The sequence below is a fragment of the Physcomitrium patens genome, chromosome 3 (genome assembly GCF_059467195.1).
Source record: "Physcomitrium patens ecotype Gransden chromosome 3, ASM5946719v1, whole genome shotgun sequence".
In the NCBI taxonomy this organism is placed as follows: Eukaryota; Viridiplantae; Streptophyta; class Bryopsida; order Funariales; family Funariaceae; genus Physcomitrium; species Physcomitrium patens.
Window position 1 is genome coordinate 8628342 of NC_143412.1, and position 18440 is coordinate 8646781.

Genomic DNA, 18440 nt, shown 5'->3' on the forward strand with positions numbered 1-18440 from the left:
AACTTTTATCTTTTATCTTTTGAACATACATGCATAATTGCAAATGATTTTTAAAATTATGCAAGAAATTATAGAAGAAATTATAATATATATATATATATATATATATGAAAGGAACCTGGTACACAGATTTAATGATTATCACAATAATTTGTTATCCATTGATGTCTGGTTTCATTACCTTCATTTTTTTTCTTTGGAAATAGAGTGAATGATAATCAATACTGATTTGAAAGAGAAAGTATTTGAATTTCTTTTATGTTAACAAATTCCGAAATCAATAAGAAAGTAAACGAAATAAAATGAAATTATTGAATGTTGTTGACGTAGTGAAAAAAAGCTTCATGTGTTGGATCAAAAAAATGTTTGTAACATTACATCTGTGATTTCCACAAATCCAATATTTGGCTTGACAAATGGTGGATACATATTAAAACAAGTTTAGTGATAGCCACTATAATTAAAATATTAATTTATAAATGTACTTTACACGTACGTAAAAAAAACAATTGCATTGTTAGATTAAAAACATTCACAATTATATTTTTAATTAAAAAACATTACTTTAACATTTTAAAAATATTTAAAAATATTATTTAAAAAGTGTTAATAATAAATAAAAATTTACAATTTAACTGTGATATACGTTTCAAAAACTTTTAGATCCAGATGACAAAAACCAAACAAAATAAAACAATGAATTAGATAGGCATGTTGATAGCAATTACAGAAACCAAGAAAAATTAACTACGTTTGAATACAATAATGACGATCAGAGACAATCAATTGGCCACTAAAATAATTCTAAAAATTTAAGATTTTATTCTTTATGAAATAAATGTATATATATATATATATATATATATATATATAAGTTAATTGGTTGATTCAAAATATTCTGATTTATGCAATTATATAAATATCAAAGTTCTGAATTGCAGCTTCAGCGTGGTGCAAATATACCTTTAATACAGATGGTAAAACTTAAAGATCAATAAGCCACACTATTGAAAATAAAAATAAAAGTCACAATTGGTTTTTCTTAGCTTTGGATAGAGAAACTTGGAAAACTTATGATATGCTCTATGAACATGTAAATCAAATGAATAAAAACCTAGATTACAAATATGTTTAAAAAAAAGTTAAAATGAAATGTATTTGTGTATAAAAGTTTAGTGATAGCCACTATTATGATGTGTTCTTCTTTTATTATTGCTTTATTAAAAATAAGCATGTATATGAACTAGTTTTTTCTTTTCTTTTCATTTTTTTCATTTTTTTTTTTTTTTTTTTTTTTTTTCAATTGAACATGCAAAGCATGAATGGGATGTGATTTATGCTAAGTATTAAGGATTTGCACACCAACCCCTACTTGCAGTTTAATGTTGCCTTTTTTTTTTTTTTTTTTTTTTTTTTTTCTACTTTTGCAGTAATTTCTGACATTTCAGATCAACAAGGCTTCAATATGGACTAATTTTGGAAACCATCTAACAAGATTTTCATGTGAATAAACAAAAATAAAATTTCAATGCTCAACAATGCTGTTGAAGCCATAGTGATTATTTTGTCTTATTATTTTATAATATTTTCTGTTTGTCTGGTTATTCCACATCTATTTGTCCATAAACAGAAAAAAAAAATCAAACAAAGGAAGACCTTTGTCCATCTAAACACACAACTCTAGTGCTTTTTCATGTCCTCTACAACATAAATAAATTATTAAAAATATTACATTCTTTTTTTTCTACCTATTTACAAAATCATTTAAGCAGCAAAGTCACAAATATCAATAAACCAAAATCCAACACTTTACATATTATTGGGTGAATGCAAATCCACAAACACAAAATAATCTCACACTCATGCTCATTCCCACACAATGCACCACTTTTCTCCACCCACGAAAGGACCAAATACAAAACTCTATGAACCACCTTTTGTAAAAAAAAAAGGACTAAAAAAAATGATCTATTGTACACTACTTATATTAAATTGGAAGTCTTTTGGGAAGTTATGCAGGACTTTTTGTTGGTTAATAATTTCTTTGATTTTGATCAATGATAATTCTTCTTTGTTTCTTTTTCTTATACCTAAGGTTCTTTATATATATATATATATATATATACACTAATGGAAACCCTTTCCATTGACCACAAAGTATTTACAAAAAAATACATATTAAAAATTATGATTGAGAGCTTCCAAGCTCCACACCTAGTGATCTTGCACTGCTACTTTGGGCAATATGCAGCAACAACATGCAAATTTTGATCTCTAATTGATCAAAAGTTGAGTTATTGCTTCACTTTTGATGAAAACGATGAGATATGTAGATAATTAGAAAACAATGCATCAATGGCAATGAGCTACACACCTACATAAGTGGCACATAAAAGCTTAGGAGGGAGGGGCATTCGGTGCCCATGACCACACTTGGGCCCTTTCACTGCAACGTCCCGCGCCACGCCGTCGCGACGGTTCACAGCCTGCGTTGCGACTTCGCAGTTAGAGCTGGGTTGGCTTCATGGCGTCCGGTGCCTTGTCGTCGATTGGGCTTCATGGCGAGGCTGGCAGTGATGGGCCGCAATCTGCCACTCAACGTTGCGGAGAAACCACACTTCCGATTTCGGTTTACTGTCCGTCGCAGAGCAAGGTGAATGAGACCGTTGCGCGAGTAGGAAGGGATTATGCTCCCCTGGGAATTCATGGACTCGCGTGAGTTCGTGGAATCGATCTTGAGGGTGCGGGGCACGGGCCGTCGCTCATTCCCGAAGACACGCCGTAAGCTCACAAGTACATCGAGGATGTCGTGCTGAAGGTTGACAGTGGTCCGTGTGTGACTTGTGTTGGCCCCCGAGTCGCTGGACATATTACTAGGATGGTGCATAACGGGTTTGAGTACAGTGACATGGAGGTCATCGTCAAGGCATATGATATGCTTAAGTCCATCGAAGGGTTGCCGAACCTGGAGCTGCATGAGCGTACAATGAGTGAAACAAGGGAGAGCGTGAAAGTTTCCTGATCGAAATTACTGCTGATGTTTTCTACGCACTGGGTGATCAGGCTGAGGAAGAGCTCGTCGATAAGGTTTGGGACAAGAAGGGCATGAAGTAAACGGGCAAACAGACAGACTGCTGAGTTGTCTGTGGTTGCTTCAACCATTGCGACGTCCCTGGACTTGCGATTCTTTCAGGTTAGATACGAATAGAACCAATGCGCGGACACATACACACACTCTCTCGTTTGTTTCATTTTGGTTTTTATCCACCAATATTTCCATTCTTAAGAGTCCAATGCGCAAAAGATTTCGGGTTTATCGAGTGGACTCTAGAGCTAATGCGAATTGTGGTGTTTTCTTCGGCAGAACTTGAATGACATGCAATGGTCTATTCTTCCTCAGCGTTTGCAATGTGAATTAGTGTAGATTTTTGAGTGGTCATTGCCGAGCGACTTTTATGGACTCGGTAATTCTTACGATTGCATCCTACCTAACATTGTCTTATTGATACTTCTCATGTCGACAACTGGCACTGCACATTCTAAAAAGGTTTGAAAAGGGAACTTATGGAGGCTGCCAAAGTTTTTTAAGGAAGTTGGTAATCTTTTAGCTGAGTTATAACTTAATAGAAAAAGATCTAATCGACAACGTCCGAAAGGCATTGTACGCCTCAAAGATTTGCGGTTACGCGCAAGGCATGAACCTCATCCGGGCTAAGTGAATCGTGAAAGGCTGGAATTCAAACCTCGCTAAACTCGCTCGCATTTGGAAAAGTGAGTGCATCATTCCAGCCAAGTTTTTGACTGCATCTAGCAAGCGTATGACAGGAACGCAAAACTAGCAAGCATGTTGACAGACCCCGAATTCGCGAAGGAGATGGGAGAAAGACAAGGCGCATGGAGAAACATCCTGTGCCTGGTAATCGAAGTGAGAGTGAACACCCCAGGCATGAGCGCTAGTCTCGGCTACTTCGACACGTACAGGCAATCTTGGCTTTCAGCAAATCTCTTAACCAGGTTCAGTGACTGCATCGATTCTTACACCTACGAGCGTGAGGTCATGTAAGGCTCCTTCCATGAGGAGTGGTACCAGATTGCGCTGAAGCTGTTGGGCGAGAGGGTGGTCATAGAAAGTGATCTCAAATTTTGTTCCACAGAGCAGAAGCACTAACTAGGTTCACGCACACATGTGCAACAAGCTGCTTGTATATTCACTGCCAATCCTTGTAAACAAATCAACATGGAGCTCGGGATTAGCTGATTCTGAGCCTGATCAGCGTTAGAGCACGCTGAGGGTAGAATTGTGAAAGTCGGTGGGCTTAAGTCCTAATTGCATTGCACCCTAGTTCTGGTACCTGCGCTTGTTGGTTAGCCTTCTGTTTGTCAGAAATGGGTTACATAAACTTGGCTTGTTTTGAGTCTAGTGCTTGTGATATTCCCAGGTTGATCTCACAGTATTGTGGGCACACAGAGACACTTTGGTTGATGGTCTGTGTAAGAAAAGTGTTACGGGCGTTATTAATTCTTTCATAAACATTGCTGTGTATCTTCGTTTCAAGGTTGTCTGCTGTTTCCTCCGAGCAGGGGCTCATGCAGTCAGCGAGACTCCGGTGATTCCAGTGGATTCAACGTACGAAGGATTTCTGGTTCAAATTTCAAAATGTTATTCCCATTTTTGACAATCAATTGCAACGAATAAAACTATGGTATCTGTTAAGGAAATCAAATAATTGGTTCAATGTTTGTGGATTGCAAGTATCACCCAGGTGTATTTTCACGTTTTTTTGTTGCTCAATGAAATCTATTATTTTTTAAAAAAGAGACGAAAAAAGAATGAGATTCTTGGGCATTTCAATAATTCTTTTCACTCATAATGATTTATATTAGTATTGAAAAAACTATGTGCTTAGATTTAGTGAAATATTTATTTGGCTGTTGTTTAGAATGTATAACAATTATTAGGCATTCATTTTTAGAAAGTTACTCAAACTACTTTGACATTGTCAACGTTAAATGTTAAGGTTGCACCTAGAAAATTAGGATTAACTCAGAATATGTAACTCTAGTAATGTAAGTCCTCATGAACTTGTATGTTCTGACAGCTTGAGTTGGCATGACCATAAGAGCAAAAACACCTGAGCGATGATGTAAGAACCAACGTTAAATGAACTTCCAGTCCACAAGCCACTAGGTCAGGATTTCGTATCAAACTAGGCTACCGGTCACAGAACCTGCCACATCCAGGGAAAGCAACGGAATTCGTCCTCGCCATAAGATGGCAAGAAAGATTTTCTGCACTGCGATATTTCCCGATCTACAACCGGATACGTGGAGTGTGGCAATCCTGTCAGCCCTTTCAAGTCCATGGACTTCGAAACTGCATCATCGCCGCAGGAACCAGGACAAGATGCCAGTTCTCCAGAACCAAGACAGTAACGGATTGGTTGCGACCCATTTCAGTGCCTCTGGACATGACATGACAGCATACGTGCCTTCAACCCTTAGAAGACGCTTTTTAACACTTTCCACCGTCACATTTCTCAACCCACTTACCTGTCACTGGTATGTGAGACCACCAATCTTCATAAATACATGAACACACTCATACCCTGTAATTTCATAATGCAGAGGAGAAGTTCAACCAGCTCCAATCATCACGCTACTCAGACTTGGATAGCACAAAGCCCTTGCAGGCATATTTTCAGCTAATCTTAAATTTTGAAGTACTTAGATTCAGGTGGAGATTAGGAAAACCTTAAAAAATGCCAAGATCTGAAACTTTCAGCAACTTAGATTGAACCAAACATGGTCAACCTAGAGCCACCAAATAAATGCAACATCTGCCTCCTAATGAGTTCGTATAGGATGCTAATACCTCACTACATCCTTTCAAGAAGGAAAACATTGCCTTTATCATCACGGCCTATCCGTAGACTGTCATCAATGTATGTGATCTCCAGCCAGCCTTCTGGATTGAAAATACTAAGCAACAGGTCGTAGTTCTTCTGAAACAAAGAAAGGAGTTGGTCTGGCACTAAAGTGGAGTTCTGAAATTTAATATCGACTCTCTGCACAAAACCATGTGAAACTAGTCAATGCAATCCTCAAGGTAGTGTTACATAAGTGACGAGGCTATGAACATTCCGCCCCAGTAGCTAATTAATGCTTCAGAGTGTAAACTTAATACATGCCAATTCGTGAGGAGGAAACAAAGTTAGTATATGCAAGTGGCAGTGTCTTTTATTCCCCTTCTAGAAAGAAAAAAACATCGCACAAATCGAAAGATCTCAAAAGGAACCAAAGTTTCTCACCGTGGGAGAGACAATCTTATATGAGGCTTCAATGGTGAAGGAACCCGATAGCATCCCGAGGCCCGCGACGCTGAAAGTCACTCTGTTTACGGCCTTCTCCTATCGCCATGTACATAGCACATTATCAGCACAATAACACGAAAGACAATCGATCTTCACTTTCACTGAACATAGGATAAGGATACAGAAGGTAAGAGGGGACCTAGAAATATGAATCCAGCTTTGCTTCAAGGTAGTGGGGAGAAGAAGAAGAAAACTTGTCATTCAGCGATAGTTTCACACAACAAACCTGATCAACATCAATAATTTGCACGAAGTCACCAAGATTGATGAAGTCACGCAGGCCGAGTTTTGTCCGCTTAGAGCCTAAAATTGAAATAGTACTGTACAAGAGTTTCCAATCGCCTTTCACCTGGTTAAGGCAGCCACCACACCAAACCCTGTAAGTAAAGTCCAATCTACTATCAACATGAAACGATTCTAAACCATCTCCAACAGAGATAGCCACAGACTACACACTATTTGTTACTAAGGAGCTGCAGTTAGTTAAAGTCCAAGTCCTTGGCTTGAGAGCGTCAAAAAATTCAAGGAGATTATTGTACACCAAAAGTTGAATTTTAACCACCCTGCCCATCAACTTGCCTCTAACCATGTTTGAGAACTGTCATGATTCAACGCCAACAGGCAGCTATGATCCACTCAGATTGCCTATGTCACCACATTCCAACACGCCATAGCAGCCACTATGCAAATTTTCTAGGTCACGCCATGGACTGTAAATTATGTGATGCGCTATCTATCAAACTAGACAAAAGATAATTTCCTGATAATATCAAACAAAACAGTGTTTGGAATGAAACCTTATCCAAATTGTCGGTTGGTCGAGGATCTGGATTAGCGGCCTCAAGAAGTTGCAGCAGACTTGCAATTTCTACCTTGCGAGCATTCTGAACTCCAAAAATGCCCCTGTTCAAGCCTGCGTACATGAGGCATTACACCTGCACTCACCCCACAAGTACATCCTACAACCTTCAAGCTCTCGCGCCATTGTACCCCCTATTTTGAAGCTCTATTTAACTCAACCAGACGGCAGGATGACTTGTAGTGCAGAGTACAAACTATTCGAAATAGCGTGAGCGGAGGCCATATACGACTAGAAAAAACCTATCCAATCGGAACGCAACACACCTCAAAAATTGCAAATGCACCTTAACCTCTACTCTACACTTGATGTTCCTTGCTTAGAGGATAAAACAACTTGGAAGAGGTGCACACCTTCTAGAGAATTAATCAATGCTGCCTTCAACTCTTCCACGGATGAAAAATCATCCATGCTAATACTCTCCGAGGCTGCAGTTTCAGGGCTCCGTGCCGCGACCTTGAAATTCTCGCCTCGCACTCGCACCCTGGAATCCTTGACATTACCCGAATTACCTCGAGCGCGCAGCTCGACAACAGTCTGCACCGCCCCCTTCCTCTGCAGCGCGCAAGAACGACTAGACATGGAAACCAGACCAGTGCCATTCGAAGGGGATACGCGCTGCGAACCATAATGATTGCTAATAGTGGGCGAAGCCTGCGACACTCCAAATCCTGAAATTGCAGCTGCCGTCATTGCTACGAGGGCCATTGCTCCCTCACTCTACCAAATCCCAACCCCACCTGCAACCACAACCCATTTTCAACCCAATTGCTCGCGCGAAAAAAAAAAAAAAAAAAAAAAAAAAAAAAAAAAAACGAGATAACCTCAACGATTCCTAAAACTCACAAATTTCAACGACTCAGGCGAACAAATGAGAAGCGAAAAACACCCAATCAAACAGCGGTACAAATTGTACGGTGGGACAAAGAAACATACCGAGAGAGCAGGGACGACGGGGCCAATGCGAGTCACCACAGCACGAGGGCCGAGCAGACGCGGGGAGGAGTGTGGAAGCAGCAACCAACAGAAGCTGGTCCCGAAGAAGTGGGGGTCCAAAATCGTTTTTCAGCGGACCCCATGAGCATCGTTACTACCACATAACGCGAGCGAAACGACAGCGCGCGATCCTCAGTGGCCACGACGATGACGAATCAGGGGGGCTCGCGCAGGGTGTCACGCGTGGGCGGGGCTCAGCCCGCACGGCCGCGTGCGCGCCAGCCCTTCACACGGGCTCCACCAGGCCACCTAGCCATCGGATGGATGGCCGCGTGTCCAACCGCAATAATGGATGATATCTCTCCGTCCATTTCTCCCTAGAAGGATCTTCCCCATCCATTAATTTATCCACGGCTCTCGACTGGTGCGACCTGCCGCCCTTCACCCGCGACCGGCAGCTGTCGGTGACATGATGTGGAAAAGGATGCAGTGAATATTAACACGTGTTGTGAAAGAATATGATAACTCTGAATTAAAATGCTTCAATGGATTTGTTGTTATTTGTAGATGTGGCACTACACACAACAATATGTGTGTGACTTATTGGTTATTGTGTGTATGCTCCATTGATTGCACATGGGTTCTGCAACCATGAAATTTTCAATATTTATACTTAGATGTTCAAATTTCTTGTTACTAGTTTATGGAATTTAGTTCGTTTTTGTTTAATGATATAAATTTAATTTTAAATAATGTGTTGATCTATGCATTTATATAGGTTAGAAAGTTGTTTGTCACCCACAATTTTTGTACTTCTTATAATTATCATGTGAATATGCTTAACACGATTGAGGAAACCTACTTGATAATGTCACATGGATTTGAACACAAAGCAAGGCTTATAAGTATGTTAATGTCAATAACCACAAGGCCTGAATTTCATTCACACCATTCCATAACTTTTTAAACACTTTTGAAATATGTTCTTTCAGGAATCTTTCATTCTTTTGTTCTCTGTTATTCCAAGAAAAAATTAATACTAAATGAAATAATAATTATCAAAGCACATTTTGTGTTACAGTCCTCAATCCTTCAATATAATATATTTTAAGAAATACTCCAAAAAGATATAAGCAATTTAATCATTTCATAAATTTTTTAAAAATCACCTTTGACTTAAACTACCCAGTTAAGCTATTTGGTTATAGTTCAAGAAACACAAAATTACAAAGATTTGAAAATTTTATAGGGATTCTAATGGTCTTATTTTTCCTAGTGATGGGCACCTTTGGTAACTCTTAACTTTTTATGATGACCTTTTAAAAAAAAATACTTTTGTTTTTTTGTTTTGTTTTGTTTTTGTTATGTTTTCTTTTGCCATTTTAAATGCATGACATCTAAAAGCAATTTTAAAATTCTCACTTACCAGAGGGTGTATTTTACGAAAATATTCAATTTTCTGGAGAAGTTTTCATACGACTTCTTATAAGAATCAACGAAAACAAACAAAAAACTCATCGTTTCATTACCACGTAAGCTTTGTGAGCGTTGACGTGGCCATCAGAGCTCTGAGGTCCCTAGTCCTGGCGCTTCGGGGTGATTGTGGAAACTGGAGGCCGCGGGCAGACGCGTCGCGACGCTGGACGCCAGAAGCCGCAACCGCAGACGCGCTTCAACGGGCGTCACAAAGTGGTCACCACCAGAACGGAAACACGAGGCGACCTTGCGACGCTGTAGAATGTCGCCGAAATTGTGTATGCGGCGCCCACACCGTCGAAGCAAAGCGAATGCGTGGACACGGACCAACACGAGGCTGCAATCCGACGGATGACCCCATGAAGTCCTGATGCTAAAATTCGGTGGAATCCGTCATACGGCCTCCCCACCCCCCGCGACCGGTTATTCTCGTTGCACTGTTGTCAAAATTCGCAATACTTGCCACGCTCATCCGGGTGGACCCGATTCATTGCCTGCGAATGAATCGACTCCGAGGAGTTGCGTTGCGCGTGGGAAAGAGACAGACAAGACAGTCAGCAGAAGCAGGAGCAGCATCAACAGCTGAGACGCGCGCGTTGGCGACGGGCGGAACTCCCAAGGGCGACTTGCAGTTTCCGGCCGACGCTGAGCTTTGGTCAGAACTCCATGACTGCGTCACTCTTCATGCTTTGCTAGTGCCGTGGGTCTTTCCTTGAAGTGCTTCGTTAGTGCTTCGGTTCTTGTGGCCTGTAGCGATGAAGAGGTGGTTGCCTTTTCTTATTTCCGGGGAGTACGTTCGAATTTTGTTAGCTGTTGCAGCTGTGTTAAATTGGGAATTGGGATCGATCACGTCGTTGCTTGGTTGTGAGGTGTCATCTTTATGGCACGAGAAAGGGTTTTTAAGTGGGCAGGTTGAACAAGGCAACGACTGATTCAGCCCTTTGTCCTCCGCAAATTTAGAATGTAAGTGCAAATGGTGTGGTGCCGTTGAACCATCACTGATGAAGATTGGAGTTCAATCAGATGGCACTATTATTTTGCTTGTATTTACATGTGTCTTTCGTTTTATAGAATCATAATCAGCTGAAGAATAAGAAAGTTGTCTTTTGGTTGGCTCTAGCCATGCCCGTGCGAGACGTTCATGTCAAATTGCATTGTTTTCTCGTTTGAAGTTCTGCTTGGGTGTGCTTGAGCAATAAAACCGCTGTTAAAGATTAACCATGTGTCACTCTTGATTAAAGACTTTATTCGTCAGTTTATTTGATTGAGCTCAACGTCAGCCTAATTACTCAAGCAGAACTTGGATCGGTAGATAGATTGGTTCTATTCTGGAAGACAAAAACGCATGGCTGAGCCCATGTATATTTATTTGAACAAGAGTGGACTATCTTTAATAAACTAAAAAGACTTTCGATTAAAAACTTGTAGCAAGGAGCTGGATTAATCCTATTCGTTTTCAATCCAAAAGCAAGAGATCCCAAGAGTTCGAATAAGCTTGAAGCCTTCGTCAAGTCTTGAAAATTATTGTTGATTTCTGCATCATCTTGTGACGGTCCGTTTCCAGGTCTGCATCAATATGGATGCGCCCAAAGTAGCGGAAGAAGTTGGTAATCTTTTGTTTTATGCAAGCAAAGGGAATGCAGCGGGCGTTAAGAAGCTGTTGGATCAAGGCATGCCAGTGGATGCCACGGATTATGACGGTCGCACAGCTTTACATCTTGCAGCAAGTGAAGGTCACACCGACATAGTCAAGTTGTTACTGGAATACAATGCGGACGTCAATCCAATAGATCGAAATGGAGATACAGTACGTTTATAACCTCATCACTTTTTCTCGAAGCACAGTGTTCTTGTTCAATTGTAGATGCCGAAAACTAGATTTGCCTTCCTAAGAAATTAATCCTTGTGGTTAACAAGAAGCAATATGTACTTGAATTTGACATGGGCGTTCTAGTCACACGTTGCTTTCAGCTTATAATCAAATGTGAGTACGATAATTGGAAAGCGTCACTTTTATGACAGAGAAATAGATAGACCAAAAGTTACAAAACTTGCACAGGAAGTATCTAGTAGGTTCTTGAGGATCTATCAGCACTAGGAACCTTGAAAATTCTTGTGCCTTTCAGCAGTTCAGAGCTAATGGAGTGTCCTGGTATGGGGACAGCCGTTGGCGAATGCGAAGGAGTATGATCACAAGGAAATCTGTAAAATTCTTGAAGCCCGACGCGGATATGTTAAGGTAAGAAGTAAATCACATGTTTCCCATCGAGCGGTTCTCTGAGGTGAGAGAAAACTGACTATCTGGGCCGTGTTAGCAAATTTATATTGACTAGCACCTCAATTGATGACCTAAATTCTGCTTGTGAATCAGATTCATGGTCTTGACGAATTCGAGATCTCTATCGCAGAGCTGAACTTGGATCAGGGCAAGTTTATTGGAAAAGTAAGTGCTTACTCCACCATTTCTCATAAGCGACACACTTAGCGCATACTTCGCTAGGTATTAATGCACTGTAGCTGTCCATAGAACGGCATCAGAAAAGGACTGAGTAAAGATGTAATCTGCCGATAAGAATTTCAGATTCGATCTTTGTAATTTTTTGATGTTGATTGTGTTAAGTTGCACTTTGGGCATCGAAGCTCTGCTGGAAAGCATTTTCTGGTCATCAGAGACAAAGTGTAATAATTTAAATGAATTCTTAGGGTGCCTTCGGAGAAATTCGAGTTGTGAAGTGGAGAGGCACAGTGGTCGCTGCCAAGACCATCACTGCTGAATTGTCGAAAGATCCTCAAATTGTGTAAGTTGTCAAGGGAGACGGTCAATATTTATCTTATCCAAGTAACGAAGGCAATTTACAAAACTTAAACACGCTTCACTGTAAGATTTGTGAGTTGCGAAGGAAATTCATTCGCCAGAAGCCGCTGCAGCGGAATTTAGTACCTAGGATGTTCATACGATGCCGTTGTGTTGAGGGTGCACCTAATCCACCTATCTTGATATTTGGGTACTGTGATGTTCAACTGGTTCCCTTGACACCTCAGGTGTTGATGGCAAGCAGGAAGGAGTTTGTAGACGAACTAGCATTGCTGGCAAATCTGTCGCATCCGAACATAGTGCAGTTCCTGGGAGCTGTGACAACACAGCGGCCAATGGTTATGGTCACTGAATATCTTCCAAAAGTAAGGAGTGATTCACTGTACGCTTCTGAAGTCTGAGTTTTGAACAAATTTTACACATCGAATGCGACTTGAAGTGGACTTGAATTCGGTTTATCATCGTATTTAACTATGTTTTGTGTTCACCTAGGGAGATCTACATGATCTTATGCAGAAAAGGGGAAAACTGGATGCGGAAACAGCTATTCGTTTTGCCCTTGATATTGCCAGGTTAAACTTTAACTCAGACATGTTTCTACATAATTTTGTGAAGTAATTATTCCCCTGTGTACTTGTCCTTAATTTCTGAGTGGCTCTCCTTGGAATCTCAGACATGTTTCTTCATAATTTTGCAGAGGCATGAACTATCTTCATGAACATAAGCCGAATGCTATCGTTCATCGTGATTTAAAGCCCAGGTACCTGCACTTCATTACCTGTCACCTGTTTTCCACCCTGTTGAGATCAGTCTAGAGTAGATATTACACTCCGTTATTGTATAAATGACCTTGTTCGTTTGTGGTATCATGATGAGCAGAAATCTCTTGCAACATGATGCCGGTCATCTGAAGGTAGCAGATTTTGGGTTAGGCAAGCTTCTTGATCCACTCACAGCAGATGCCAATGCTCTATACGAAATGACTGGCGAGACTGGATCTTGTAAGTTGATACTCCAATACGAATAGAATTGGTTTTGAATTTCACAACAAATTCCCCCTTTTCTATTTGTTTGGTTGATACATGATGTCAGATCATGGTTTGAAATCCCTAATGCTTATTTCCTTGCCACTCAAGTGCTGTCACTCTAGTTCAACATATGCCCTGAGGTCATGGGCCATTTTATTGAAGTTATTGCTAGATAATTGATTTCCATCATGTTGATTGAGCAGATCGATACATGGCTCCAGAGGTGTTCATGCACAAGCATTATGATAAAAGTGTCGATGTCTTCTCGTTTTCTATCATCGTTCAAGAGGTGCGTAGACCTGTTCAAAGACTCCTTCTATTGCATCATTCTTACCATAATTTCGAAAGGAACTTGAAAGGACTTGATCTGTGACACAGGAATTACATTTGAGAAAAAGCCAAGCTTTTGATGTACATCAAGAATGGAATTCATGAAAATCAACTGATAACAATTTGGTGAACCAGTGATGCAGTGTTGATATGCGTAGTTGTTGAATGTAGATGTTTGAAGGACAAAATGAACAAAAATATCAGCTGCCAAAATCCATTGCCATAGCTCGAGCTAAAAACCAGGAACGTCCAGTTTTCAACGCCCAAACATATCCGCCGGGAATGAAAAAGTGAGTGTTGTCAACTCTGAGCATGATTGTATAACTCGACACATGATTTTATAAACTGACATGTGTTGGCATCAATTGTAATTTTCTCTTCACCGAAGTGAAAGGAGTTGAATATGGGCTTGAGCTATAAAACAACCATCTCTAGAACACCTTCCTTCGCAAAATCGTACCACACAATGCAGATGTTTTTACAACGTATGCATGCTGATTTCCTCTTGTCGTGGCACATTTTTCCAGATTAATATGCGAATGCTGGGACATGAATCCGAGAAAACGACCAACATTTTCGGTCGTCATACAGCGGTTGGAAAAAATCCAACTGGAAGGTGGATTTCTCAACAGTGATGTAAACGAGAAGTTCGAGAAGAAAGTTCCGCAGAGGTGTACAATGATGTAACATTGCATTGAAACGTTGTACAGTCACAGATTACAAAAACAGTAATAATCTTCCAAAGTTCCATAAACGTACTGCGCAGAGCAGAAATGTAACAGTACTCAACGTCAGCATTGTCTTGGGCTTTAACAAATTGATTCAATTTGAGAATTTTCCGACATCGACATGTCTGTTATTTTCCGCCGTGAAACTGGAATTTGTTTTCGAGTTTTCTTTTCGCAGTGGTTTCCATACACCACTTGATTTGTGGCATAGAAAGACGAGAGTACGAAAAATGGGGTCAAGTTCAGAGAATTGTCATTCATCATGGAACTGGATATCCAAATATTCGAAGACGTAAATTCAAGTTAGGTTACATGTTCTGTTCGTAGTTATGTTGTACCTTAGTTATGTCATGAGGCTGCCTTATGATGTAGGGCATGCTAAAGTACTATTGACGTGTGGAGGGGTTCATAATTGGTAGATCGCATTCCGCGACACTAAATGAGTAGGTTGGTGTGTTGTAGCCCCGCGCATGCTTACTTCCGGAGTATCCGTAATCTTGCGCAGGCCAGCTTTACTGTCTCCCAAGCATTTTAAGCTAATGAGGCCATGAAGATGGACACGCCACTTCATGACTTTTAAATTAGTTGGATCTGTTCGAAAAAGAACGTAACCAATCCAGATTGTCATTGGTAGCTAAGCGAAAATGAGCTGCAGTATGTGGAAATGCAATGTACATGGGATTTGCAAATCCACAAGTCTGAAATTGGGCCGCTATCCTCCCTTCTTCCGTTACAATTCAACTATAGGTGAGGATTGTGGTCAAGTGCCAAATCTCATCTCGTCACACCAATGCTACGCTTGTTTGTGCATGGGGGGTCTGCGTTGCGAACTCCTGGTCTAATCGTCATTTCACCTTTTGCTCAACCACGTCGGACTAATCACGGACTGTCAAGTCTGCGAGAAATTGTTTTTGTCCACCAGACGAGAAACGTTGGTAGGTAATGATGCGGAATACCATTAAGGCACGATCCAGTTTGTAGCCCGTTCGTGTTTTGATTCAGAAGCTCTCTTGCTCATAGCTGTTCAATTCCTAGATTGTGGAAAAGTTGGGTATCAATCACGAGGATACTGTAACATTGTTAATTTTGAGGCAGATTGTGCACAATTGGTGTGTAGTTTTCTCCGGCGGCAGCATGTGCAGCAGACTTTAAGCTAACATCTGCAAATTCCAGACTACCTTCTCTGTGACCTGCATCCAGTGGAACTTAACTCCGTGATCACGCTCTCTGGATCTTTTCTTGAGCCCCCGACGTTCATGTCGATAGGTTGGCTGGAAATTTTCAATTTGCACGCTTCAATCGTCTTTATTTTGCAAGCATGAATCACCGTGTCACAACGTTTGGTCCGCCAAATTGAAATGTGGGTCATGGAAAGGGCTCACTCAGTTCCACGGAAAGTGCGAGAAAGTGGGCTGAAGTTGACCATTCTCAATTCCAGCATGGAACAAAACATTAAAAACTGTAATTGAAACTGATGACCTTTTTTCCTTTCCGTCCTTCCGAATTCCACCAGGTAGCTTGCCACATCTACTCACCAAGTGCGTGACTACAGGATTCATTAGTTCCAGCAATTGAAGATACACTACATGTCCTACCCATATATTCACATCTCATACGCAGAAGCTGATCCAGCCTAGAAAGAAGCGACAATCTGTTGCATGTCCTAGTCTTGTACTGCAAGGAAAAATGCTGGAGTACAAGTCTGCTTAACAGAAACATATCCCAGTCAGTGCTGGTGCACATGAGCCGACACAAAATGATCGAGGATCCGGTTGTTGAGCGACCTATCAGGTGGAGCGCGATTCAGCAACCGCTGAAAGTTAGATTCTAGACTTCCATTGCTCAGTGAGCCAAAGCACAGCTTTCGGATCCTAACAGCCTCAATCATCTTTTTCACTGCATCCACTGGTGGGGATCGCCAACCGAATCCACATCATATCAACTTCTGCAGAATCACTTTACATCGCAGCACACAATGGGGTAATCAGTGTGTGGAGTTGGAACTTTAAAGATCGGCACTTGTACTGGAGCATGGCTCAAGACATGCCGAGTAGCTAACCAAGATGTGGGTAGAAACAGCAGCTTGCACATGTACACTATATCCACTGGGCCAGTGTGCACAATGTCATGAGAGACTTGGAGTTTCTGGCGATCAAGGAGCTGCAATTTCTCCATGACTTCGCTTCTCTCATCGAATTGCGACAATCACGAGCTGTCGTCAGATCCGCAGCTGCAATCCCCATTGCAAATTGTGTGAATCTGATGTGGTGACACATTCGGCAGAGTTCATTTATGAGTTGAATTTGACGGATGTGTTTTGCTTTCTTCACAATTACAGTATGCATGTATGAATATATATATATATATATATATGCATATACAATAAAACAGAAATGTACTTAAAGAAATTTATTCTTAAACAAATGTATGTTTACTGTATTGTAGAAGCAAGACGACATGATCTTTAGTTAAAATCGAAGAAAAACCATACTGCACAAGTAATTTTTTGAATCATTACTGGAAATTAATGGAATAAATATTTGTGACAGTTCACGTTGCAACTGAGGCACTTGATGAATAATCTTATTTGTGATACTGAGCAACTACTATAATCACAATCAGAACAAAGCTACTGTGCAAAAATTTGTTTCATAATAAACATATTATACTAAGATTTGTTTTGTGGTGTGCCAAAACTAAAGTCATTCATTACACTGACTTTCCCGACTATTGTGTTGAGCATTCTTTATTACTTACACAATTTTTAGTTAGTCCAAGTTTTTTAAGAAAAGATTGTAAACTAACAAAAATGCAAAAGAAAAATATTATGTTTTATTTTTTAGAATTAAAAAATATTTCAAAATATTTCATGATAAAATGAAAATAAAAAAAATTCCATGCAAGATTTTTCATTATTAAAATAATAATTTAAGAAAAAAATTATATGTATATATATATATATATATATATATATATATATATATATTCCAATTCAAGCAATTATACATACTTTCTTGAAAGGTCATCTATCCTTTATATAACTTTTAAGTGGTTATTATTATTATTATTATTATTATTATTATATTAATAATTATTGGTATTATTATTCAACCATTTATAACTCATTTTTATATTTTTGACCTAGATGTTTAGAGAATTTTGGCATAAATATTATTCAATCATATTGAATATTTATAAAGGCCAATGCTAATGGCTATAGAAAACTTGGCAATAGCATTGTTATATAACATATTGTCTTGCTTGAAAATGCACCTGGCACTTAGTTGTAGAAGGTAAAAAAATAAAAAAAAGCTCCTAATTTTCTCAAGTATTAATTGTTCTTATTGTCCAACCTTGATGTTGATCTTCTAGTAGCAATAACTTATTACTGAATTGTTTACTTGTTCTATTAATTGACAATTTTTTTGTAAACTAAGCTTATTATGCCTTCATAAATTTTTCTTCAATCCAGCTCATATATTACTCAAGATTACAAAAGAAATTGTTGACTTTAATAATCAAATATTCAAGATCCTAATCTAATCAAATTTCAATAATCTTCCATCTAAATATTTAATTGATCTTAATTTTTTTTATAAAAAAAATAAAAAAAGTATATTTATTTCTAAAAATTCTAAAATTTTTGTCATAATTTTATTCTTTGATTAGCCAAAGAATCCTAGAAATTCCGTAGATGTACAATTTTATGCTTTGGAATTTGATTTCAACTCTAATTCACAATCAGCTCTTTCTATGTATTAGTTCTTAGTTTTTTTTTTTAAAGTTTTGCTATAAATTACTCTTAATTCCTTTCTAAAGATGCATATATTATTCATTTTTCTAATCTATTATATTTTGTCTTATTTATAGCCATACAAAGTAAGTAGAAGCTTTTTG

At 39.3% G+C, this 18440-nt stretch overlaps 3 protein-coding genes across 6 annotated transcripts; 2 read left to right on the forward strand and 1 right to left on the reverse strand.

Moving 5' to 3' along the window:
* The first annotated feature begins 2463 nt into the window (after positions 1-2463).
* LOC112279834 (6-phosphogluconate dehydrogenase, decarboxylating 2-like) lies at positions 2464-4977 on the forward strand. Of its 2 annotated transcripts, none has more exons than XM_090248695.1 (2): positions 2464-3193; positions 3365-4977. In XM_090248695.1, the coding sequence occupies exon 2, from the start codon at positions 3845-3847 to the stop codon at positions 4061-4063; it is 219 nt and encodes a 72-aa protein (XP_090104821.1). In that variant the 5' UTR covers positions 2464-3193; positions 3365-3844; the 3' UTR covers positions 4064-4977. The 2 variants fall into 2 exon arrangements, with proteins under 2 accessions (XP_090104821.1, XP_090104822.1); XM_090248696.1 differs by having other exon boundaries at positions 3548-4977.
* A 694-nt stretch (positions 4978-5671) lies between these two features.
* Positions 5672-8256, reverse strand: LOC112279406 (fibrillin protein 5 homolog). The gene is made up of 6 exons (XM_024513806.3): positions 8167-8256; positions 7584-7970; positions 7169-7284; positions 6598-6720; positions 6309-6407; positions 5672-6065 (listed from the first exon to the last, which is right to left on the reverse strand). The coding sequence occupies exons 2-6, from the start codon at positions 7936-7938 to the stop codon at positions 5877-5879; spliced, it is 882 nt and encodes a 293-aa protein (XP_024369574.1). The 5' UTR covers positions 7939-7970; positions 8167-8256; the 3' UTR covers positions 5672-5876.
* Positions 8257-10163: 1907 nt separating this feature from the next.
* LOC112279362 (serine/threonine-protein kinase VIK) lies at positions 10164-14663 on the forward strand. Of its 3 annotated transcripts, none has more exons than XM_024513736.3 (12): positions 10164-10297; positions 11207-11449; positions 11807-11881; positions 12014-12085; positions 12346-12440; positions 12702-12822; positions 12950-13029; positions 13155-13217; positions 13337-13458; positions 13689-13774; positions 13987-14105; positions 14343-14663. In XM_024513736.3, the coding sequence occupies exons 2-12, from the start codon at positions 11219-11221 to the stop codon at positions 14500-14502; spliced, it is 1224 nt and encodes a 407-aa protein (XP_024369504.1). In that variant the 5' UTR covers positions 10164-10297; positions 11207-11218; the 3' UTR covers positions 14503-14663. The 3 variants fall into 3 exon arrangements, 2 of the variants coding, with proteins under 2 accessions (XP_024369504.1, XP_024369503.1); XR_016502060.1 differs by having other exon boundaries at positions 10229-10605; positions 13951-14105; XM_024513735.3 differs by having other exon boundaries at positions 10229-10605.
* The last annotated feature ends 3777 nt before the right edge of the window (positions 14664-18440 follow it).